Raw genomic sequence first — 25,150 nt, forward strand, 5'->3', positions numbered from 1 at the left:
TCAAACATGAGCAGCTCTTCTCCACTTTATTTTGTTGCACATTTGTATAATTGAAGCAATTTATAATAAATTGTTATCTCTGTGTCTGTGTCAGAATGTGTCATGGATAAGTATAATGAAGTTTAATATTAGAAATGTATTTGTAGGAATATTTAACAAGAATTATGTTTGATTCTGACTTGCTTATCATAAAATTACAAATCTGCATTTAGTTTAAAACTTTATTAGATCCTTTTAAATTATTTTTTAAAAAAATATTGGTTATGTTCATCAAAAGCTAACAAGTCAATCAAAAACATACTTAGGAAGGTAGCTTGGAATAAATCATCATAATAATAAATTGACAAAATGTCCCATGTATCAGTTGCAAAAGGCCATATTGCTTGGATATGTACAGCTATACAATATGGCATTATAGATTCTTGGGAAGAATATGGTCCATATGAAGGCCCACACCAACTAAAAAACTGGCTGCTGAGATTTCATATTGTTGTGAACAGAGAATGATAATGTGTAAAATTTCTAAGATATTTGTAAAATCAGGTGCTTCTTGGCCAGACTGTAGTTCACAACTTACAACCACAGTTGAAACCTTAATCTTCGTCATTGTGTGAATCTTTAGGTAAGCCAGACGTCATAGCTTTACCCAACGCCCGCACACCCAGCTGAGATCGTTAAATGATCTTTTGGGTCATTAAGCAGAGTCACCGAAATCCTAGCAGAATTTTCAGCCCAAGAGAGACTAGTTTGCAGCACCTCCCACCTTTTATATGGCCTTTGCTGTCTGCTTGGATTTCAGCAGGGAGAATTTTCATCCCCTGCTTTGCTCTGGAGCTGAAAATCCTGCTTGGATTCTGCGATGCACCTTTTTTAGCCAGTCCCTGAAGACTAGACAGAATCCTCCGGATACTCTGCAGTGCTTGCAGTCTTCCCTGCGTCTTCCCTGTTGTCTTTCTGGGAAAACTGACAAGTAAAATTGCAAATGGTGCTGACATGATTGCAGGGAAGATTGCAAATCATAATTGTATGATCACAAAGCATTTGGCACCTGGCTAAGTGTGACTGGGTTGTTAATTACCCAGATAACAATCCTATGACTGGAGTGGGTGCAAACTTTGGGAACTTTGGGAACAGTTGTAAGTACCTGCAGCATCTGTCATGACTTTGAATGATCACTAAACAAATGGTTCTGATTTTGAATTGTTAAGGTCAGTCATTTTTGTAAGGAAATCTTTCATGAAATGCAAAAATTTGGCTGAAGGGAATTATATTATTAACGAAGCTCACTAAAGTCACTTTAAACTGAAAGGTGAAAGGGCAATTAGACAGCAATGAATTAAAGTAAGTTTAACAATATTGTACTATGGGGATACTATAGAATGGGTTCAATGCTGTAGAGGAGGTATTAGAAGCAAATGTTGGAAGAAGGGAGAGATCAAGGAAGATACAAGGACAGATTAAGGCAAGGACCACAATGTAGTTGATTCATTGTGAGAAAGGATAGAGGAGAGGAATAGCTGATATAAAGGGGACAGGAAAAAATGAGACTAGGTAGTGTGATATTAACATTATATAAAATATGAAGACTTAGGCACAGAGGAATGTGGGAAAGACAAGGACAAGCATATTTGCCTAACATCTATAATGGCAAAGAAGCATTGTGACTCACAAGCATAACAATACAGTTTACTGTTAGCAGTGAATGGACTGATTATGTGAAAATATTGCAACTTATTTCTGTGAACTCTCTTTTTTATTTGCAGATAGCATTAACCTTTCACTAGAAGTGGAATGAAGGAACAGACAATGGGAACACACTCAAGATTACACTCCTGGACAAGGTGTCTTATGGCTATTTCGAGTTGATTTATATCGGCATATTTGATGGTTTTTACATACAAAGGATTTATTTTTCTTTTGGATATACTCAAAATACAAAATTGTTTCTTGTTGGAAACTTTTTACTTTTGAAAACTATACACCATGGGAGACATGGCCAACAACTCAGTGGCATATGGTGGTGTAAAATACACTATAAAAGATTCTAGTCATGGAGATTTTGGTATTACACTTGAAGAGCTTCGTACACTTATGGAACTACGAGCTACTGATGCTTTGCATAAAATACAAGAATGCTATGGAGATGTATATGGAATCTGTACAAGATTGAAAACTTCTCCAAATGAAGGTAAGGGTGATTGTGCATGGATTTTAAGTAAGAGAATTCTGCCTTGTATAGATACTGTAGGCCTTGTTAATTGACAGTGTTTTTATTTGTCACTTGAAGAGCCACCTGGCTTTAGTTGTATCTTAAATAGAATTATTTGGTACTAAATTAAGATAATTAAAAGTAGAATTTAACAAAATAAATATTTAATTGAAACTGCAAATATTTCTTGTTAGGTATAAGTCCAGAAAATGTAAGTAAAATATACCACAGTTTTCTAAGATACATGCTGATACCGGCCAGGACATATTTAGTATAACAGTGAGAAAGAGAAACTGCCAGTGATGCAAGACCAGAAGACCAAAATTGGAGAATATGCAGCAGTGGCAAAATTGACAATATATGCCCATAATAGACATATTGCTAAATTTTAGCAGGAATGGTTCTCTTATGCATAGCACAGAGCAAGAGAAATCAAGACATTTGGAATATAGTTTCTAGATAAGATTATGAGACCATGAAAAACAACAGATAAAACAAGTTAAGCAGTCATTAGCAATAAACTCAGTGTTCAGTAACAAAAGTACAAATATTTAGGTTAACAAATTTGGAATAAATTGAAAGGGAGGAGAAAAAGCATTACTTTTTTGTCCTTGATTTTGGGTAATATTTCATATGATGCTGTAAATTCTGATGATTCCTCCCCCCCTTGTTTTTATTGAACTATAAATAACAAACAGTATATAAATCCAAGATGCATATATAAGGGAAAAAAGCATGTTGAAAATAGAAAAAAGTACCACAAAAAGTAATAGAATTATAGTTCATTATAGTTTACTGCTTTTGAGATAAATCATAAATCAACCAAATTTGTTTAAGTTGAGGTTCCTCCTTTATTTTGACTTCATCTATGATATTTTTCTAATGTGGCAATTGAAGAGATTTTGTTAATTCACATCTCTAACATGTTATCTAGTGTTTTTCAGTGTTGTGTAATTATTTTGGCTACTAAAATTAAATAGAATATATGTTCTTCATTTTTAAGCTTGAGATTTGATCCTGTAAATAAATGTGGTAAGCCCAGCTCTGGGAAAGATTTAATTCTTTGTTGATGTTATTTATCTCCCCAAATATTTTGCCAAAAGGATATAGCTTTATCACATGATCACCACAAATGAAAAATTTATCCTTTTTTAACAACCCCTCTAACATTTGAAAGAATTATTTATTTATTTGTATACCTTCAAATTGGATGGGAAAAGGCATTAGTAAATTTTTAAAAATTTACAGTAGTTTTTTACGCTTCCTTTGTGCTTTATATCTTTAACTTTTAAAAAGTTGGCTAAAAAAACTTTAAAAAATATTTTTTAACATCCTCTTATATTAGGATTAAAACAAATAGTTAAAACAAATTTGATTTACGGTTTGTTTCCCAGTGTTATAAGCTTCCAAAAAATAATTTAAGAAGCAACATACAGAACACACATTTATCAGGCCAATAAATATATGGTATTTCCCCCCCCAAAATATAACTTATTTTTATTTTTTAATAGTTTCTTGAGCTTTTGAAGTAAGGATAGATAAACCTGTTATTTTATGTATAACTTTTTTCAGAGACTTCAGTTAGGGAAAAAAATGAAGCATTCTATGCAAATTATTCATGCATTTTTTTCAAAATGTTTTCTCCTAAAACTATGCATTTTTATATGTAAGGCCCATTGCAGTATGCGTCTTTCAGATTTGGTTACTTACTAGTAAAACTCACAGGCTGCTTAAACTTGTTACAGCTAAATTATGACCACAATTGGGGTGGAAACTTCCATTGCTAAATTATGAATTTGTTGAGTCCTCACATGACTATGCCTAATTTTATGACCTTTTTGGCAGTCATTGAGTGAATCACCATCATCATTGAGTGAATCACCATCATCACTAAGTGAATCCAGTTTCCCCCATTAACTTTTTCTTGTTTGAAGCTGTCCAGAAAGGTTACAAATTGTGATCACGTGAACATGGGACACTGCAACTATTGTAAATTCATGCCAGTTGCCAAGTACCTAAATTATGATTATGTGATGGTGGGACACTGACAGTCATAAGTATGAGGACTTGTCAAAACTCTCTGTTTTCAGCACCATCATAACTTTGAACAATTGCTAAACAAATGGTTCAGGAGTACCTGTATTGTCATGTATTTAAGTATATTACTCTGTTTTTGGGAGGTGGGGGAGGAGAGGAAATAGAATGCTATTTACCCTGTGTGCACAATTGTTAGGCAAGTGAGTATTTTGACCATATCATTTTTATGTATATTTTCCACCTCCAAGCTATATGCCGAGGTGGCGCAGTGGTTAGGGTGCAGGCCACTTCAGCTGACTGTTATCTGCAGTTCAGCGGTTCAAATCACACCGGCTCAAGGTTGACTCAGCCTTCCATCCTTCCGAGGTGGGTGAAATGAGCACCCAGACTGTGGGGGCGATATGCTGACTCTGTAAACCGCTTAGAGAGAGCTGAAAGCCCTATGAAGCGGTATATAAGTCTAACTGCTATTGCTATTGCTATTGCTATATAAACTTGAATGCTTAGTGGATATAAGCATATAAGGTGATGTGTATTTGTGTAATGAGAGAGGGTGTAGCCTAAGGAGCGCAACACCCTATATCCATGATGGCAAACCTATGGCACGCGTGCCACAGGTGACACACGGAGCCATATCTGAGGGGACGTGAGCCATTGCCCTATGTCAACTCCAGCGTGCATGTGCGCGCTTGCCATCTGATTTTCAGCCTTCCAGAGGGCAGGGGAAGCCATTTTTGCCCTCCCCAGGCTTCAGGAAAGCCTCTGGAGCCTGTGGATGGTGAAAAACGGGCTCAACGGGCCTATCAGAAGTTTCAAATGAATTTTCAGTAGGCCTGTTGGGCCTGTTTTTCGCTATCTACAAGCTTCAGGAGGCTTTCCTGAAGCCTAGGGAGGGTGAAAAACAGCCCAACGGGCCTCCCGGATGTTCCTTTCCAAATTTCGGATAGGCCCATTGGGCCCATTTTCGCCATCCACAGAGGCTTTCCTGAAGCCTGGGGAGGGTGAAAAATGGCCCAACGGGCCAGACAAAAGTTCATTTCTGAACATTCGATAGGCTCGTTGGGCCTGTCTTTTGCCATCCACAGGTTTTGGAGTCTTTCCTAAAGCCAGGGGAGGCGAAAAATGACCCAATGAGCCTACCAGAAGTCCGGAGGCTTCAGTGAGGCCTGCGCACATGCACGGGGCATTGCATTATGTGTGTGGGCATGCACATGCCCTTTTGGAACCCAAGCAGAAAAACGTTCACCATCACTGCCCTATATCAAGGTGTGCATAATTATTATGCAGCTTCTTTTCCTCTGGCAAAATGGGCCGAAAAAAGAGAGATTTAACTGAGTCTGAAAAGTCAAAAATTGTAAAAACTCCTTCAGAGGGATTCAGCACTCTTGAAATTGCTAAGATATTGGGGTGTAATCACAGAACCATCAAACATTTTGTTGCAAATAGTCAACAAGGTCACAAGAAATGTGTTGAGAAAAAAAGACGCACATTAATTGCCAAAGATTTGAGAAGAATCAAACGTGAAGATAGCAGGAACCCATTATCCTCCAGTACTGTCATATTCTGGAACTGCAACCTACATGGAGTGTCCAGAAGTGAAGGTGTTCAGTGCTCAGAGACATGGCCAAGGTAAGGAAGGCTGAAACCTGACCACTACTGAACAAAACACATAAGTTGAAACTGCAAGACTGGGCCAAGAAATAACTGAAGACAGAGTTTTCAAAGATTTTATGGACTAATGAGAAGAGAGTGACTCTTAAAGGACCAGATGGATGGACCTGTGTCTGGATCAGTAACGAGAACATAGTTCCACTTCAAGTCAGACACCTGCAAGGTGGAGGTGGGGTACTGGTAAGGGCTGGTATTATTAAAGATGAGCCAGTTGGACCTTTTCGGGTTGAAGATGGACTCAAAATCAACTCCCAAACCTACTGCCAGTTTTTAGAAGACACTTTTTTAAAGCAGTGGTACAGGAAAAAGTCTGCATCTTTCAAGAAGACCATGATATTTATGCAGGACAATGCTCCATCTTATGTATCAAAGTGCTCCACTATGTGTCTTAAAGTAAAGGCCTTAAAGGTGAAAGCATAATGACATGGCCGTCTTCGTTACCTGACCTAAAGCCTATTAAGAACTTGTGGCCCTTTCTTAAATGGGAGATTTACAGTGAAGGAAAATAGCACACTTCTCTCAACAGTGTCTGGGAGGCTGTGGTTGCTGATGAAAAAAAGGTAATCGTCAACAGATCAAGAAACTGATAGACTCCATGAATGGAACTGTTACTGAAAAGAAGGATGGCTATATTGGTCACTGATATATATTTTTTTGAAATGTCAGAAATGTTCATTTATACATTTTAAGTTGTTCGTTTATTATACTCACTTTAACAAATGCAAATAAACAAGTGAGATGGGCAAATTTTTGTTTTTCATTTAGTTGCATAATAATTGTGCACATTAATGGTTGTCCACTAATTATGCACATACTTAATCTCCTAAGAAAGCCAAAACCTCACTTTCACTTTCTTAAATATTCAGGTTTGAGGTTTATTAACATTTTGGATTGACTGAGAGCGCTGTAGTTGTTCAATAATAAAATTAATCCTCCAAAATACAACTTGCCTAATAATTGTGCATAGTGTATATTTTTAAAAAGGGTTTATACTAAAACATACAGTCTTCTATCTAAAACAGGTGTGTCCAACATATGGCCCATAGGCTGCATGTGGTCCTCATCAGCTAGTAAAGTGGTTCCACAAGATCATAAACATTTTGTGATTTATGTACATATACATATGTACATACATATGTACATACATATACATATTATATATTTTACATGTGGCTCAAGACAGTACCTCTACATTCAGCCTATGGTAAGCAAAAGGTTCATGATTTAAAAGATTTATTAAGGGCTGTTTGTGTATATGAAGTTTCCAGCAACCATTGGGGAACATTTTTTGGACCACAACTCATAGCTATTCACATTTATTTGCTGCCTAATTAGAAAGGAACACACTTGGTCTCTATTTATCTGAGCCATTCATAATTTATGAGATTTGTAATGACTGTACAATGTTCTTTCAACACATGTTTAAAAGAGAAACACTCATTTTTAATAACCATTGGCCAATTTGTACATTAGGATTCTCCTACATATTTTATTGAGCTGAGTACAGGTGTTTACATATTGACTTCCAAGTGAGGCAGTCATTAACTGATTTCATTAACTGAAGTGTTCTTATGGTGTTACATAAATTGGGTTTTAATTCTGTTAAATAGTCAAGGTTTGAGTTGCCTAAATGGGTTTGGACTACAGTGCTGAGAATTCCCAGCCAATATCGGGCATGTAATTGGGAATTGTAATTTGGGAATCACTTCTACTGTCATTGTTTCTGTTGTGTTTAGTGTCGTTAGGCAACATTGTGAAATCCCCCCCTCCCCCATATTAATACAGGTAAAATTGAATGATTCCTTAATACTGACAGGGAAAATAAAACAGCAATACAATTCTGGGATATGTTTTTTTTTTTTTATTTGATATTTGCAATATCCAAGTGGCTTTGTAATATACAGTTATATAAACAAATATGATTAGTACTTAAAATGGTGGACAAACTTCTGTCTGCACAGCTTTTTTAGCACAGCTTTCGAGAACAGCTTTCGTTCTCAAACTGTTGAGAACACACATATTCTGTGCTATAATTATTTTGGGGGGAAAGGGCGGGGAGTACAATGTTAGAAGAGAATTTTCCCTTTTGAATTGTTTTTCCAGAAACGGTCAAAATCTGCCTTAAGCACACACAATATATATTTTATTTCTTTTAAAAACAAAAAATAGTTATAGTTTCAATTAGCATTGAAAAAATGATACATGAAATTTCCAAAAATCATTGGCAATTTTCCGAAGTAAAATCTTGCCAGCATGTGGGAATTTCCCTTTTTTGAAACATGGGAAATAAGGAAAATTAATTTGTTACTGGTATTCATTTATGCTTATAATTAATTTCTTTTAAAATTGGGGGTTGTTTAGCATATACTGAATTGGTAAAATAAATAAATGTTTTTAAAAACATATTTGGTTTTTATCTGGAATATATCTACATACATACATATATACATATGTATAACTATAGCTGGCATTAGGATTACATGAAGGGGTTGTTTTGTACAAGATTTTTCTAAACACATAAAGGTTTGAATACAAAAGTTTTGAGTTTCTGATCATTCATTGATTGCTACCATGCCAGTTTTACATGTATACATATATACATACACATGTATTCAGTGATTTGTAGCCAGTTGCTGCTACTATTTTAGAAAAGCAATCAAGTGTCCCGATATTACCATAGTGGCTATTTTTCTTGCAAATATAGGAATAAATAGCATGATAATAAATAAGTACAAAATAACAGATTTGGAGTATTTAACATGTTAATAAATACAATATGAAAATGTTTCATTTTTGTTAGGAGGTGACGATAAACTACTCTAAAACCATTTTTTCTTTTTACTGTTTAGGCTTAAGTGGAAATCCAGCAGATATAGAGCGGAGAGCAGCTGTATTTGGGAAGAATTTTATACCTCCTAAAAAGCCAAAAACATTTCTTCAGTTAGTATGGGAAGCACTACAGGACGTTACGTTAATAATTTTAGAAATTGCAGCCATAATATCACTGGGCCTTTCTTTTTACCAACCTCCAGGAGGAAACGAAGCATGTAAGTAATCAAATAGGTTTTCTTTATTCTTGTTTATCATGAAGTATACCAGAATGAACGTGTTAGAATTCTGTTGTAAATCCAAAATGGGTTTTGTGTTCTTAGAATTGTGAGAACTTGACAGGTTAAAGTATATTCACATTAAATTCTAGGCATTTCTTCATTTGATCAAGATATAGATTTTAATATTCATCATATTTGCACATATCTTGAATGCCTGATGGAATGACAGTAGGTTTATATAATCTTTAGTATTGCTCTTCCTTTTTCTTCTGTTTTTAAATCTAGAAAACAAGGATAATTAGAGCAACTTCACTCTGTGTTCTCAACTTAATTTCCCCAGGGTTACATAGTGTAGACAATCAAAAGAGCTCAGTTAATCTATGTTTGGACTGGCATTCTGAGCTTTACTATAATCTAATTTCCTCAAGTATAGGATCTCTTCAGATGCTGTATTTTTCACTGGAGAGAGTTCAGGAGCAGGCCTGGATTCATGTACTCCATTCCTTACTGCTCCCGAGGACAGGTAAATATGAGTGTCTAAATAGAAGTATTAATGAAAGAAGTAGGAAACCAGATGGAGGCAGGACAAGGTTCTCTCCTTGTTAACTCTCATTCCTGACGATGTAAATGCAAAAACAGACACATTTAACAAATACCCTATGTTTATTCTTTAATTCAGGTCAACATTCAGTTATGTAGCAAACACCAGTGCAGATTGATATTCCTGGGTTATCATTTATTAGATGAATTTATTTTAAAAAATGCCATTCATCTATATTGAAATCTGTTAAATGGAGCAATCAAGATATCTAAAACATGTTCTGATTTCAGAACAGGTATTTTTCTAAACTCATATACTCATGTACTTGAGAGACCGCCTCCTGCCAATTACCTCCCTTCGACCTATTAGATCGCACAGATTAGGCCTCCTCCGAGTTCCATCCGCCAGTCAGTGCCAACTGGCGACTACGTGGAGGAGGGCCTTCTCTGTAGCAGCTCCGACCCTTTGGAACGATCTCCCCGTGGAGATTCGTACCCTCACCACCGTCCAGACCTTCCGCACAGCCCTTAAGATCTGGCTATCCCGTCAGGCCTGGGGATAAGGATTACGCCGCCCCACCCGAATGTTGAATGACTGTTATGTTTTATTGTTATTATTTTGTTTATTCACGTATTGTGTTATATTGTCTTGCACTCCCCTTCCCATGAATTGTAAGCCGCCCTGAGTCCCCTCAGGGAAAAGGGCGGCCTATAAATAATAAACAATTCAATTCAATTCAATATAGTATAAATGTTTATTTACCATACTATTATTAATTGTAATAACTAAATATGGTGCTACAAAATATCAGAATTATCAGATAAAATCAGAATCTTAAAATCAACACACTATCTGAAATGGTCTAAGACAAAAATTGCATATTGTTTCAAAATCTGTCCAATTTTGACTTTAGGTAGTAAAGCGAGAGTGTGTTTTTCTGCAGAATTCTTTCTCTGACATGTTCACTGAGATGACTTCTGAAATACTGTCCCAAAGGTGTTTTTTCAAGAGGCAACTGGTCTTTCTTTGCCTCTCTTAAAAAGCATCTTTGGGACAATCGTGACCTGGATGACTGAGACTCTGCATAGACATTCTGAAATATGGAAATCTATTGGAAACCTATTTCTTAATTGTTGGCTTACTTTTAAAGTAGCCTGGGAGCAAAGCCTCCTTTAAATATTTCAGTGTTGGGGATATACATATTCTTTATTCAGAATAGGATAAGGAAGTTTTCAGGCTAGTGGAACACGTTTCAGTTTTTATAACAAGTCTGTATAGAAAAGAGAAAGTAGTGTGTACTTAATCCCAAATTACTGAACTGCCAGCATGCTGTTTTACAATATCACTACTTTAAGAACTACTTCAGTTACCACACTGTCTTCCAGGGTAGTTATAGTTTCAACAAAAGACAACAAAACTGTATATGACTATATCAACCCATTTTGATTGAGTTACATAGCTTTATATATTCCTTCTTTAAATCTGAATCTCCTACTATGCTTCTACATACAGTTCTTTTCAAAATTATTTTTACCTATATGAGATACAAGTGTTATATTACTTTTGATGTTTGAATGTTCATATAACCACCAGAGACTGCACTCAATTCAGTGGCACTTATTTTTTTTTATCATGAATTATAAAATGAACAAATACTTCTTCCAGGAGCTCTTATGAAAGATAGTCTATGAAGGCTGCTGCAAAGCAATTTCAGTTTCCTCTTAATTCAAAATTTGACAAGGTATATTAATATTATTTGCACAACTATCAAATATAACATTTTTCTAAGCAGTACTATTTTATTGGGAGCAAAAGTCTCTGTTCAAAAGGATCATGATTGGGAAAAAACTAGTATATTAATTTCTAAAGCATTGCTTGCCTTCCAATGGTTTCTGGCAGACTTATTTATATATCAGCCGTCTACATTCTGTATACCTTCAAGTATAATTGAATAAGATACCTTTGAGGAGCATTTCCTTTTCCTTGGTTTCTCCATTGGTTTATCTTAGTCCTGAATGGACTTAGGAAAATATATGTTTATGTAAAGGAAATATGAACTAGGCAATAATGAGCATCCTCCATAAATCAAGCTCTTGTTTATAAGAAACCATATGGCTACCATGCATGTCTGTGAAAAAGTTGACTCCTTTTAGGAATTAGCTGACAGGTATAGCACATCTCTGCTTTGAGTATACTTGCCATCCCTATCCAATAAAGTCCTTGGCCTTGCTGGCTGCAAGTACTGATTAAAGTCAGCCAACATCTAGAACAGGGGTGTCAAACTTGCATCATCACGAGTTTTTTCCCCTTCACTAGACCGGGGTGGGCGTGGCCAGCACATGACACATCTGGCCCGCAGGCCGTGAGTTTGACACCCCTGATCTAGAACTAAGTACTGTAGATTGGGAAGGGTACTTTAATTGGTAGTGTATGTGTTATAATATTAATAGATTCCATTTGTAAAACACTGAACAAATAATGAGTTCTTTCTGCCAGCCCAAGGGCAGCCTTTAACATTTAATTAAAAATGTAATTGGGTAAAATTTTGCTAACTAGCCAGGAAACAAGACATTGTTTCTTTTCACTTTCATTGTTTCCTTTTTATTTTCTTTCTTTTTTTTGTTTTGTTTGCATTTATTCCTTAGAAGTTAGGAGAAAGAAGCATTGTTAATATTTCTCAGTGATTGCAAGGTCTGGTCCCAGGCCAAGAGAGGATTAAGCTCCAACTTCACTTCCCCCATCCTTGGTCTTAAATTAGAATCTATGTTTGTCCTGATTGACATAAACCATATAGCTTAACTAGTATTTTATGACAGTGTGACTGGCTCTACTTGTTATTTTTTTAATCAGTTTTTTCTTTCTATCAGTTGATGATAGTGTTTCTCCTTACATTGCAATGTGTTGTCCACCCCCAAACCTGCTTCTTCTTCATATTTCTGAAGCAGGAGAATTCTAAAGAGTAATGAAGAAAAAGGCCTTTTGCATTAGCAGAAATTTGTTGATAGAATTTTGAATGTAGCTTGTAGCTCTTCGGATTTTAATTCAATATCTACTGGTCCTCACAATTAATAAAGAATAAAGACCTGTAAAACTTATTGAATCACTAAAGAAACAACTTTCTTTCATTGTAATTATACTGAAAAAGACTATATATGGTACCCAAGAAGGATTATCATCTCTGGTGGAGATGCTTGCCATGCCCTTTTTAGTTCTGCTAGTTCACCTTTTATAATAAGCTTGCTTTATTGTTCTGTACCCTTGTTCTGGAGCCTTTCCAACTAAAGAATTGGAGTTTATTATCCTTATGAGAACTTAGCCAAATGATTACTAGCATTGAAAACTGGATAGGATATATCTTTTGAGTAAGTAAATTGAGTAATAACTAGCTATGTGTGTTTGTTTATGAGAAATTGTTTAATCCAAGAGTATCTTTGAGTAGTCATTTTAAAATTATCTGTTTATTTGGGTTTTAATCTATTTAAGAACAGGTGTTCTGCAATTTGTGAGGACAAATTAAGTACTTTCCTATCAATTACTTTGCAAGGCTCATACAATTGCTTTGGGAGTTGCTCCCAGCTTTCTGCAGTGTAGATATGTCTGTATACACACATAAAACCTTTTGAAGCAGACACATCACACTAGCAAAGTGTAGTGCTGTAACCTGGATTTGAGGTACATCAATTAGAAATAGAAGAAAAATAAAAGGTATCATGAAACATATTGATTGGTTAGTTTTATTTATTTGTACATTTATTTTTATGAGACCTTGCACATACGAAGCTTTGAAGTTTACTTTAATGCCAAGGGAACAGGGTTTTAGTCCTCCAGAGTGTTAAAGACTCCTGAACGCTCCAGAGGGCAAAAAACGACCCTACGAGCAAACTGGAAGTCCATTCCTGAACTTCCTGTTTACTCATAAGGTCGGCTTTTTTGCCCTCTAGAGCCTTCAGGGAAGCCTCTAAAACCGGTCCTACGAGCAAATCGGAAGTCCATTCCCGAACTTCCGGTTTGCTCGTGGGGCCAGTTTTTTGCGCTCCGGAGGCTTCAGGGAAGCTCCTGAAGCCTCCAAGGGGGTGGTGTGGGAGTCTGTTTTCGCCCTCCCCAGGCTCCTATAAAGCCTCTAGAGCCTGGGGATGGTGGAAAAAGCACAGCAAAAATGGGGGAGTGCTGGTTGTGCGCACATGCATGCTCGGGTTGTGTGCATAGCATTATGGGTGTGGCACACCTGCACATGACCCCCACTACGGTTCTACCACTTTTGGCACGCGAGCCAAAAAAGGTTCACCATCACTGGCCTAGGGTGAACAACTAGGGTCCTAACAGCAGAGGCGAAATTGTAGAGGTGAATGACTGGGGGAAAAACCCTGGGGGCAAATAAGGGGCGGAGAAGGGTACAAGGAGAACAGTCCTATACCCAAGCTAAAGTGCTTTAGTTAGACCAAATTAGAATTAATGAGTTAATAAATTAAAGTATTATGGGGTTGTTTTTATTGTTTGTATATTGGGTTTTTATTTTCATAAGCCACCCAAATTCACTGAGAGTGAGTGGGTGGCCATATAAAATTTCTTAAATAAATAAATAAAACTAAAACAACAATAAAAAATTATTGAGATTAAATAAGCAGGACATTCTGAAAGTCTATGGAAACATATTTTAAGTCATGGGAGAACAGGGCTGATGCCCACTTTAAAAAGCCTTACAATGGTTGTAATACCATAGTAGCTTAACATGCTCGTACTACCTGATAAAGTGTATGTAATATGGAAACAGCTGAGGTAATTAAATTTAAATATTGAATAAGCAGATGTGTTACTGTTATTAGAACAAACTCTATATAATGAAGTAATGATTGTATGGATTAAATCATTGCAATTTTGGAATAAACCAGATCAATATAAAAACTGAATATGAAATTTGGATTATTTGTTTACTTTCTGCAGTATGTGGAACAGTATCAGTTGGAGAAGAAGAAGAAGAAGGTGAAACAGGATGGATTGAAGGAGCTGCAATTCTCCTGTCTGTCGTTTGTGTGGTATTAGTGACAGCTTTTAATGACTGGAGTAAAGAGAAGCAGTTTAGGGGATTGCAAAGCCGTATTGAACAAGAACAGAAGTTTACTGTCATCAGGGGTGGCCAGGTCATCCAGATACCTGTAGCTGACATAGTTGTTGGTGACATTGCACAAGTAAAATACGGTAAATATACCCATTTATTTTATTGTCATCTCCGTAACTTATTATTTGTTTGTTAAATATAGTTTTGGCTTCTATTTTAGGTGACCTTTTACCAGCTGATGGTGTACTTATACAAGGCAATGACCTCAAAATTGACGAAAGCTCGCTCACTGGAGAATCTGATCTTGTTAAGAAAGTGTTGGATCGAGATCTTATGATGCTCTCAGGTGAGTGATCAAATGATAGCTAGGATCTAAGCATGAGATATTATGGAAACTGAACAAAGTTTCCTACTTCTAGAACTAGGTTATGTGACACATTGTCTTCCTAGGTGACAGTATGGTAAGAACTAGTTCTCTTATATATTATGTATTACTTTTTTAAGTTCCTCAGGACCAAAATGATAGGTCCTAACAACAGGTAGGATTTCAGACATACAAGCATCCTTTAATGTGATTACTTTAATTAAGCATATGTTATTGTAGTATCTTCTTTTCCCATGAGATTAAATAATTTCTAGAATGCTGGTATATTAGAATAGATCACTATTGCAATTATTGATGCTGTGGCCCTCAGTATGTTATTTTTTCTGGCCAATCTGCAATACTTAATTGTTTAATACTTCAGTAATGAAATAAATTTTCAAAGTAAAGAGTTATACATAGTTAATATTTCAAAAAATGCAGTAGAATGGTGCAGTCCTCAAAATTTGATACAAAAATAATTCATTTCTTGATTTACATTTCATTTAGTATTATGATTCAATACTTAGATTTCTTTCACAATACAAATAAGATGTGTATGGAATGACTTTTTTTTATAATGTAAGAATCATGACCTGTCATAAATATATTCTCACTCCCTATAAGTTGTTCCTATAAAAGTTTATACTCAGGATTATTTTATTTATAAATCCAATGAAAATATAAGCCACTTAGTAGAACTGAAAATTTTGGAGGTTAAATTTACATAAAACCCCCATTCTTTGTGTTAAAGTCTACATTAGGAAAAAAAAAATGACTATCCCATAAAATATCTTGAATAATTTCTCTCTTGATATAAAACATCTAAAGGAACTAATAAATTCATCTTGAAGTGTAAATCAGTGTAGAAGAAATAAAATCATTTTGACCATGTTTATTTCCCCCCATAGATTCATAAGAATATTCAATGTAATTTAACATTTAAATATATTAACAATTGTTCAAGGGAGTACAGGTAGTCTTTGATTTAATCATTTGTTTAACACTCATTCAAAGTTACAATGACGCTGAAAAAGTGACCTACGACTGGTTATCACGAAACTGTTCAGCATCCCAATTATCACGTGATGCACCCAGCAACCAGCATTCTCCAGGATTCATGTGATCACTATTTATAATCTTCCCAGGGGATTGTAAAGTCCCCTTTACCAATAAGTAAAGCCAGTGGGGGAAGCAAAGTTTGCTTAATGACCACTGTAAAAAAATGTTGTAAAATTAGGCACAACTCACTTAAGGACTGCATTGTTTAGCAGTGGAAATTCCAATCCCAGTTTTGGACATATGTCGAGGACTACATGTTCTAAGACAGTGGTTCTCAACCTGTGGGTCGGGACCCCTTTGGGGGTCAAATGACCTTTTCACAGAGGTCGCCTAAGACCATTGGAAAACACATATTTTCAAAAAAAATACGGAAAACATAAAATAATTTTATGGTTGGGGGTCATCACAACATGAGGAACTGTATTAAAGGGTTGTGGCATTAGGAAGGTTGAGACCCACTGTTCTAAGATATTACTTTGGAGAATAGGCAAATACCAATAATTCACAAATTGCCATTAATATCTGTAATGTAAGCAGAAATATATTAGACTTATTCCATGATTTAACGTGTTACTTTAGATTATTTACAAATTGAGGTAAAGAGATTGGAAGTTTAACAGAAATAAGAAAATATCATCTGAATAAATAATAGTCTCTACTAAGCTACTTTGATCCCCATAATTTAATGTAATTGCCTAAAAGAAGACACCTAATAGTTCTAATTCTAAACTTTATAAAAGAGAAGATACAGATTATCCTTAGGAAATTTCAACATAGCTTAGTATAGCATAGCATAACATAAATATAGCAAAATATAGTATAATAAATATAATATAATGTTATAGGCAAATGTATATTCCTTCACTCATTAAGGTTTATATGCCATTGCTATAAAAAATAACTGTTTAATACCATTCATAATCATTCTAGCTGATGGATTTAAATATTATTTTTAATTCACCAACTCCCAAATCATGGCACATTGAAGCATTTTTCTGCATCTAAAGAAGCTTTCAGATACAAATTCGGTTTCTCGGATTCTCACCTTACTCATGGTAACTTGTTCCTTAGTCGTCTTAGGTTTGAATTCCTATAATGCAGTGCACATAGGGCTTCCCTTGAAGAACTGTTGAAAGCTGCAGCTGGTCCTGCATGCCGCAGTATTGACAGTTTTTAGCATTTCTCGTTAGGCTCATGTACCACCACTGTTCTATAAGATGTTCAGGCTTACAATAAGCTTCTGGCTGCAATTCAAGATGCTGTTTATAATCTAAAAAGATGCTGTTTATAATCTAAAAAATCCTCTGTGGCATAGGGCCAGATTATTCCCAGGACTGCCTTTCTCCTCTTGTTTTACTCCTATTGTTCCGGATCCCTGCTGTAAAACAGGGTCATCTTCTCGGACCCCAAAGTCATGCTTTCTCAGTGGCAGCACCTACCCTCTGAAATAAGCCTCCTACCCCAACCCTCTGGAATATGGATAGTTCTAACGTTGTAGATTTTTGCAAGATATTGAAGACCTAGCTGTTTCCCATGCATTTGGGGTGAGGGTAAATGTGCTCTACTATTTTGATGGTGTATGGAATTATTTGGGTGTCAGTGTGGATGTGGGATTGGTTGGCTTTAATTTGTAAGCTGCCTAGAATCACTTGTGTGAGATAGGTGGCTATATATAAATCATATTAACTGCATTACGGAGCCCTGCTTGGGCCAAGAGGGGGGTGTTCCCCTTAGTGAATTATGCCCACCAGGCTTCACCAGCCAAGAGCCCAGGGCAGGGGTGGCGGTGGTTATTAGGAAAAGTCTCAGACCTCAGGAGGTCACTGTGCCTCAGATAGGCAGATGTGAGTCCCTTTTTGTGAAATGGGGCTTTGGAGTTCAGGTGGGCCTTTTTGTTACATACCTGTCTCCCTGCTACGTTTCATCGGCCCTGCCGGAGCTGCTGGATGTGTTAGCTGGATTGGTGGTTGATTTCCCCAGGCTTATCCTGGGGGATTTCAATCTGCCTTCCATTGGCGAGACATCTGAGTCAGCTCAGGAGTTCAGGCTTCCATGATGGCTATGGACCTAACTCAGTTAAGACCCCACCCATAATGGGGGACATACACTTGACCTGATTTTTGTCTCTGGGCAGTGGATGAATGATCTAGATTTAGGGGATATTTCTATCCAACCCTTGTCATGGTCGGATCATTTCCTCATCAGGCTTGACTTCCATACTGCTACCCCTCACCGCAGGGAGGTGGAACCGACTAGATGGTTCTGCCCCAGGTGCCTGATGGAGCCTGAAAGGTTCCTGATGAAGCTTGGGACTTTTCCTGAATCTCTTGCTCACAACTCTACCGAAGCCCTAGTGGAAGCCTGGGACAGGGAGGCCACTGGGGCTTTGGATTGTTTTGTGCCTTTGCGGCCTCTGCCCCGGTGTCGATCCCGGGTAGCTCCCTAGTTTACCGAGGAGCTCCGGGAGATGAAATCCTGGAAAAGACGCCTAGAGTGTGGTTGGAGGGCCAGCCAGTCCGAATCTGATCGAACACTAGTAAGAATTCATATTAAATCCTACTTAGTGGTGATAAAAGCGGCAAAACGGCAACATTTTTCCGCTCTTATCATGTCCGCAGATAATTGCCCAGTCGCTCTGTTTAGGGTGACCCGCTCCTTACTTAACCAAGGAGCTGGGGAAGACCTCTTGCAGGGTAGGGCTGAAGAATTTGTTCAGTATCTGCAGGATAAAATCGCTCAGATCCGGACAGGCTTGGACTCTGACTGGGTAGATCCGGGTGAGTCGACGGGGATAAATCTTGTGGAGACCATCTGGGATAAGTTTGATCCTGTGACCCCCGAGGGCATGGACAGAATTATGGGGAGACTCAGTGCTGCCACTTGTGTGCTGGACCCTTGTCCCTCTTGGTTAGTCTCGGCTTACTGGGAGGTGACACGAGGCTGGCTCCAGGCGATTACCAACGCTTCGTTGAGAGAGGGGTTCTTTCCCACCGCCTTGAAGGAGGCGGTGGTGAGGCCCCTCCTTAAGAAGCCTTCCCTGGACCCACCTTCTTTAGCCAACTATCGTCCGGTTTCCAACCTTCACTTTGTAGCGAAGGTTGTTGAGAATGCGGTAGCACGTCAGCTTCCCCAGCCTGGATGAAGCTGTCTACCTGGATCCGTTCTATCGGGTTTCAGGCCCAGATATAGCACGGAGACTGCATTGGTTGCGTTGGTCGATGATCTCTGGCGGGCCCGGGACAGGGGCTGCTCCTCTGTTCTGGTCCTATTAGACCTCTCAGTGGCTTTCAATACCATCGTACCATGGTATCCTGCTGCGACGACTCAAGGGATTGGGAGTGGGGGGCACTCTTTTATGGTGGTTCTCCTCCTACCTGTCAGATAGGTCGCAGTTTGTGTTGACTGGAGGGCAGGGATCGACCCTGAGGCGTGTCATTTGTGGGGTGCCCCAGGGGTTGGTTCTCTCACCCCTCCTGTTCAACATATATATGAAACCACTGGGTGAGATCATCCGTGGTTTTGGGGTACGGAATCATCAATATGCTGATGATACCCAACTTTTCATCTCCACCCCAAACCATCCAAACGATGCTCTCGACGTGATGTCCCGATGCCTGGAGGCTATGCGGATCTGGATGAGGAGGAACAGGCTCAAGTTCAATCCCTCCAAGACGGAGTGGCTGTGGTTTCCGTCATCCCAATTTATGCATCTTGTTCCATCTTTGATGATAGGGGGAGAAATTTTAGCCCCCTCAGAGAGAGCCCACAATCTGGGCGTCCTCCTGGATACGTGGCTTAGTTTAGAAGAACACCTGATGGCCGTGACCAGAGGGGCCTGTTACCAGGTTCGCCTGGTTCGTCAGATGCTCTGTGCACAGTCACTCATGCCCTCGTCCTTTCTCGCCTGGACTACTGTAATGCTCTGCCCTTGAAGAGCACCTGGAAACTTCAACTGGTCCAGAATGCGGCTGCACGGGTTATCATGGAGGCACTTAGGTGCTCCCATGCTACACCCCTTTTAGGCAGCCTGCACTGGTTGCCGGTTGTTTTCCGGGTGCGATTCAAGGTACTAATTATGACCTTTAAAGCGCTCCATGGCTTAGGCCCAGGGTACCTGCGAGACCACCTACTGCCACCGGTAGTCTCTCACCGTCCAGTGCGATCCCACAGAGTTGGCCTCCTCAGGGTGCCGTCGGCCAGACAGTGTCGGCTAGTGACCCCCAGGGGGAGAGCCTTCTCTGTGGGAGCGCCTTCCCTCCGGAATGAGCTACCCTCGGAGCTTCGTATAATCCCCGACCTCCGGTCCTTCCGACGCGTGCTAAAAAGTTGGCTTTTCCAGCAAGCCAGCCTGGCCTGAACAAAACAAAATAAATTATTGATCACTGTTAATTTTAATTTGAATTTTTTTAAAAAAAAGTCACTGTCAATTTTAATTGGGTTTGGGATATTCTATTTAATTTTTTTTAACTTTTGTATTATGTGTTTCTTTTAATGTTGTATGCCGCCCTGAGTCCTTGGGAGAAGGCGGCATATATATCTAATAAACCTAAACCTAAACCATATAAATAAATCATAAATACATTTCTAAAATATCTTCTAATATCTAATTCCTTTTATAAACTGGAATTGTACCAATTGCACTATGAAACAAAAAATATGTCATAAGATCCCTGGATGCCTTTATTTAAACGTTTTTCAGAGGGCAACTTCCTTCCCATAAGTTCCAAATGAGTCAGGATAAAGTCGGATAAAGTTGTTCTTTGTATCTATGAGACATAATTCCTTCCCCTGAAGCTTCAAAATGTAATCCAAAACAATGAAGATAAGATCAGTCAAGATTACATCTTTATTTATTGATGCAGGAGACATGTGAGGACTGATTAGAAAAGTTTTCCACCACAAATGATAGGCTAATGGCTTGCTTGTTGATTGATTGAAGTTAAAATTCATGGTAATCTCTCTCTCTCCTCCATTCCTATACATGTATATTTAAAACATCCAATAATCATTGTCTAGAGGGATTTAAATATATAAAAAGTAGTAGTGAAAGGTATTGATCTAAATAAAATGTATGTTCCTTCTGTCTTATTTCCTGCCTTTATTTTGCTATTATTCATTTTTTTCTGCACTTTGCATTACATGCTTACCATGAAGGAGAATAATGTGATAGCTATGTCTAACCAATCAATTAGTATGCTGAAATTACAATAAAAATAGTTCAAAGCCAGAAGAGCATTTGACTCCCTTTTGTGTCTTCATCTTTGATAACTGGGTAGCTGGATTCCAACACTAAAGCAGCCAGGCTCCCACTGCAGTTTTTTTTCAGGCTGGTGAGGGAAGAGGCTCCTGTAGGAGAACGAGCTCCAGGGGGCCCGAAGAAGCAAACAGCTGGGTCGCCGTTTTGGGCGGCCCTTGTATGATGCCTTTGGGTGGCATTTCTCAGCTTTTTCGACATTTTCAACTGCGCCTTCCCGACCTTGAGGACTGTGAGGAGTCCTTAGAATTGCACTGGACTATCCATCTTTTTTGCCCCAGGGAGAAGGCAGTCAGCCTGGGACAGCACTAGGAGAGAATGGGAGGTCATTTCCATCTGCTATTATTGCACCCCTCCTTCCTCTCCCCTCGGCTTGGCCTCTCCTGTCAGTGCATTCTCTCCCCCACTGGGCCCCCGCCATTGCAGGGCCTTTTACTGCGTGAGACTTGACTCCTTCCTGAGAGTGGCTTTTGGACTTTTTGGATTGTAGTTTCATCTGCCCTCTTATCTGCACTGCCACCTGCATCTTCATCTACCATGCCCATCGCTGCCTGATGCCGCCTCGAACCTGCTGCCGCAAACAGCACCACTATTGGACGAGTGGAGGGCACTTACAGTTCGCAAGAAGGCCCTCTCCCTCCCTCAACCACTCTGGACTTTCTTTTGGACTTTCCCAGAATTTGCACTTTTTAAGTAACTGCGCAACTTCCTTCTTTCCTTTCTCTTCTTTTTCTTCTTTCTTTTTTCTTCCTTTGTATGGGATATGCATGGGATACGCATGTGATTGAGCGAATGGTTCCACTTTTATTGACTTATTTGCTGTATTTTGTGTTTTAATTATCGTGTGGGGACTGCTTGGGTGAGTGAATGAGTATGTGTGCTTCAGAGGACCTGCCGGGGAATGCGGGGGTCATCGGGGTGGCTGGGGGGACCACTGCCACGGGAGTGGGCCGGAGCATTACGGTCGTAACGGGGAGGGGCAGATATGGCGGGGACTTTAGGGCTGGCCATTACCGGGGAAGGAGGGTTCGCTACGTCACAGAGATCCCTCCTTCCGGCCCTATGAGTTCCACTCCGAGGCCAGATGGCGCGAGTAATCAGGACCCTGGTCTCAGGCTGTTGTCGCTAAATGCCAGATCTGTTGTTCACAAGGCTCCCCTCGTCCGGGACTTAATTTTAGACGAGAGGGCAGATCTGGCATGTATTACTGAAACCTGGCTGGGCACGGAGGGAGGAGTCCCCCTCATAGAGATGTGCCCAGACGGATTTCAGGTGCTTCACCAGCCGAGAGCCCAGGGAAGGGGTTTCGGTGTGGCTATCGTTATCCGGGAGTCTTTAGCACCTCGTAGGATCCCTGCTCCGGAGCTTGTCGGGTGTGAGTCCCTGCTGGTGAAGTTGGACCTCAAGGGTCAAGTGGGTCTGCTGCTAACGTACCTGCCTCCCAACAGCATTGCAGCAGCCCTCCCCTCGCTCCTCGAGTCAGTAGCCGAGCTGGCAATTGAGTTCCCCAGGCTTATGGTCCTGGGGGATTTCAATTTGCCTTCGCTTGGTGAACACTCTGATGGGGCGCAGGAGTTCATGGCTTCCATGACAGCCATGGGCTTGACCCAGGTAATTCGGGGCCCAACCCATTCAGCAGGTCACATGCTCAACCTCGTATTCCTCTCGGAGCAGTGGACTTGTGATCTTGGTCTGAGGGGTAACGAGATCATACCCCTGTCGTGGTCAGACCACTGCCTACTGAGGCTTGACTTCCGGAGGCCAAACCCCCACTGTAGGGAGGAGGAACCGACCAGGGGGTTCCGCCCCAGGCGACTGATGGACCCTCTGAGGTTCCAGACGGAGCTTGGGGTTATTCCTGATACTCTCGCCCACAGTTCGGCAGAGACTCTAGTTGCTGCCTGGCACTCGGCAGCATCAGAGTCCCTTGACCGGATTGCGCCACTACGGCCCCTCCGGGTCGGCGGATCCCGAAGGCCTCCTTGGTTCACCGAGGAGCTCCGGGAGAAGAAGCGCCGGAGGAGACGCCTAGAGCACCTGTGAGGTCCGATAAGTCCAAAACGAACCGAGCACTTTTAACAACTAGCACCAAGGAGTACATCAGGGCACTTAGGGCAGCAAAAAGATCTCATATTGCCACCTTGGTTGCGTCCGCTGAGTCTCGCCCAGCCGCCCTGTTTAGGATAACCCGTTCCCTCCTGAATAGGAGGGATACGGGGGAACCCTTGCAGGGTAGAGCTGAGGATTATGCCCAATTCTTAACGGACAAAGTTGCTCGGTTTCGGTCGGATTTGGACTCCACCTCTGCAGTTCCAGCCGAGGCACAAGAGGATGAATTGGTAGACCGTCCCTGGGTTGAGTTTCAGGATGTTGCCCCTGGGGACGTGGACAAGGCCATGAGGGCTGTGAGTGCCTCCACCTGTGTACTGGACCCGTGTCCCTCCTGGCTGGTTGCCAACAGCAGTGAGGTGACACGAGGCTGGATCCAGGCGGTTATTACCGCCTCTCTTTGGGAGGGGCACTTCCCCGCCGCACTTAAAGCGGCGGTGGTGAGACCCCTCCTGAAGAAGCCATCTTTGGATCCAGCTGTTCTCAACAACTATCGTCCAGTCTCCAACCTCCACTTTGTGGGGAAGGTTGTCGAGAAGGTGGTGGCCTTCCAGCTTCAACGGTCCTTGGAGGAAGCCAGTTATCTTGACCCCTTCCAGTCGGGCTTCAGACCTGGTTACAGCACAGAAACCGCTTTGGTCGCATTGACCAATGATCTCTGGAGAGTCAGAGATGGAGGCCATGCCTCCATCCTGGTTCTCCTTGACCTCTCGGCGGCTTTCGATACCATCGACCATGGTATCCTTCTGCGACGACTGCGAGAGGTGGGGGTGGGAGGCACTGTTTTGCAGTGGTTCTCCTCCTACCTCTCGGACAGGTCGCAGTCGGTGTTAGTTGGGGGGCAGAGATCGACCCCTAGGCCCCTAACATACGGGGTGCCGCAGGGTTCGGTCTTATCCCCCCTACTATTTAACATCTACATGAAACCGCTGGGCGAGATCATTCGGAGGCACGGGTTAAGATACCACCAATACGCGGACGATACTCAGTTGTATCTTTCCGCCCCGTGCCAACTCAATGAAGCGGTGGACGTGGTGAACTGGGGACTTGAAGCCGTTAGGGACTGGATGAGGGCTAACAAGCTTGTACTCAACCCGGAGAAGACCGAGTGGCTGTTGTGTTTCCCTCCCAAAGATTCGACCAGTGTTCCATCGCTCAGGCTGGGGGGTCAAATTTTATACCCCTCAGAGAGGGTTCGCAACTTGGGAGTCCTCCTGGATCCACAGCTGACTTTCGACCACCATCTGACGGCTGTGACCAGGGTGGCATTTGCCCAGGTTCGCCTGGTACGCCAGTTGCGACCCTACCTGAACCGGGAGGCTCTCACAACAGTCACTCGGGCCCTTGTGACCTCTAGGCTGGAATACTGCAATGTGCTCTACATGGGGCTGCCCTTGAAGAGCATCCGGCGACTTCAGCTAGTCCAGAACGCGGCCGCGCGAGTGATTGTGGGCGCACCTCGGTTCGCCCACATAACACCTATCCTCCGTGAGCTGCGCTGGCTACCTGTTGATCTCCGGGTGCGCTTCAAGGTGCTACTCACCACCTTTAAAGCCCTCCATGGTAGTGGATCTGCGTACTTGAGAGACCGCCTCCTGCCAATTACCTCCCTGCGACCTATAAGATCACATAGATTGGGCCTCCTCCGAATACCATCCGCCAGTCAGTGCCGACTGGCAACTACACGGAGGAGGGCCTTTTCAGTAGCAGCTCCGACTCTCTGGAACGATCTCCCCGTGGAGATTCGTACCCTCACCACCGTCCAGACCTTCCGCACAGCCCTCAAGACCTGGCTATCCC

At 40.6% G+C, this 25,150-nt stretch overlaps 1 protein-coding gene across 6 annotated transcripts in view; it reads left to right on the forward strand.

The window, feature by feature from the left end:
* ATP2B1 (ATPase plasma membrane Ca2+ transporting 1) overlaps positions 1-25,150 on the forward strand; it is an 86,275-nt gene that overhangs the window by 35,828 nt on the left and 25,297 nt on the right. For all 6 annotated transcript variants that reach the window (XM_087723361.1, XM_014063149.2, XM_087723362.1 and 3 more), the window contains exons 2-5: positions 1,764-2,188; positions 8,767-8,964; positions 14,450-14,704; positions 14,785-14,910. In XM_087723361.1, coding sequence (XP_087579487.1) covers positions 1,984-2,188; positions 8,767-8,964; positions 14,450-14,704; positions 14,785-14,910 — 784 coding nt within the window. In that variant the 5' untranslated portion in view covers positions 1,764-1,983. The remainder of the gene's footprint in view (positions 1-1,763; positions 2,189-8,766; positions 8,965-14,449; positions 14,705-14,784; positions 14,911-25,150) is intronic.

This window comes from Thamnophis sirtalis, unplaced genomic scaffold, assembly GCF_051295495.1.
Source record: "Thamnophis sirtalis isolate CommonGarterSnake01/CBP01778 unplaced genomic scaffold, rThaSir2_p1.2 scaffold_9, whole genome shotgun sequence".
Lineage (NCBI taxonomy): Eukaryota > Metazoa > Chordata > Lepidosauria > Squamata > Natricidae > Thamnophis > Thamnophis sirtalis.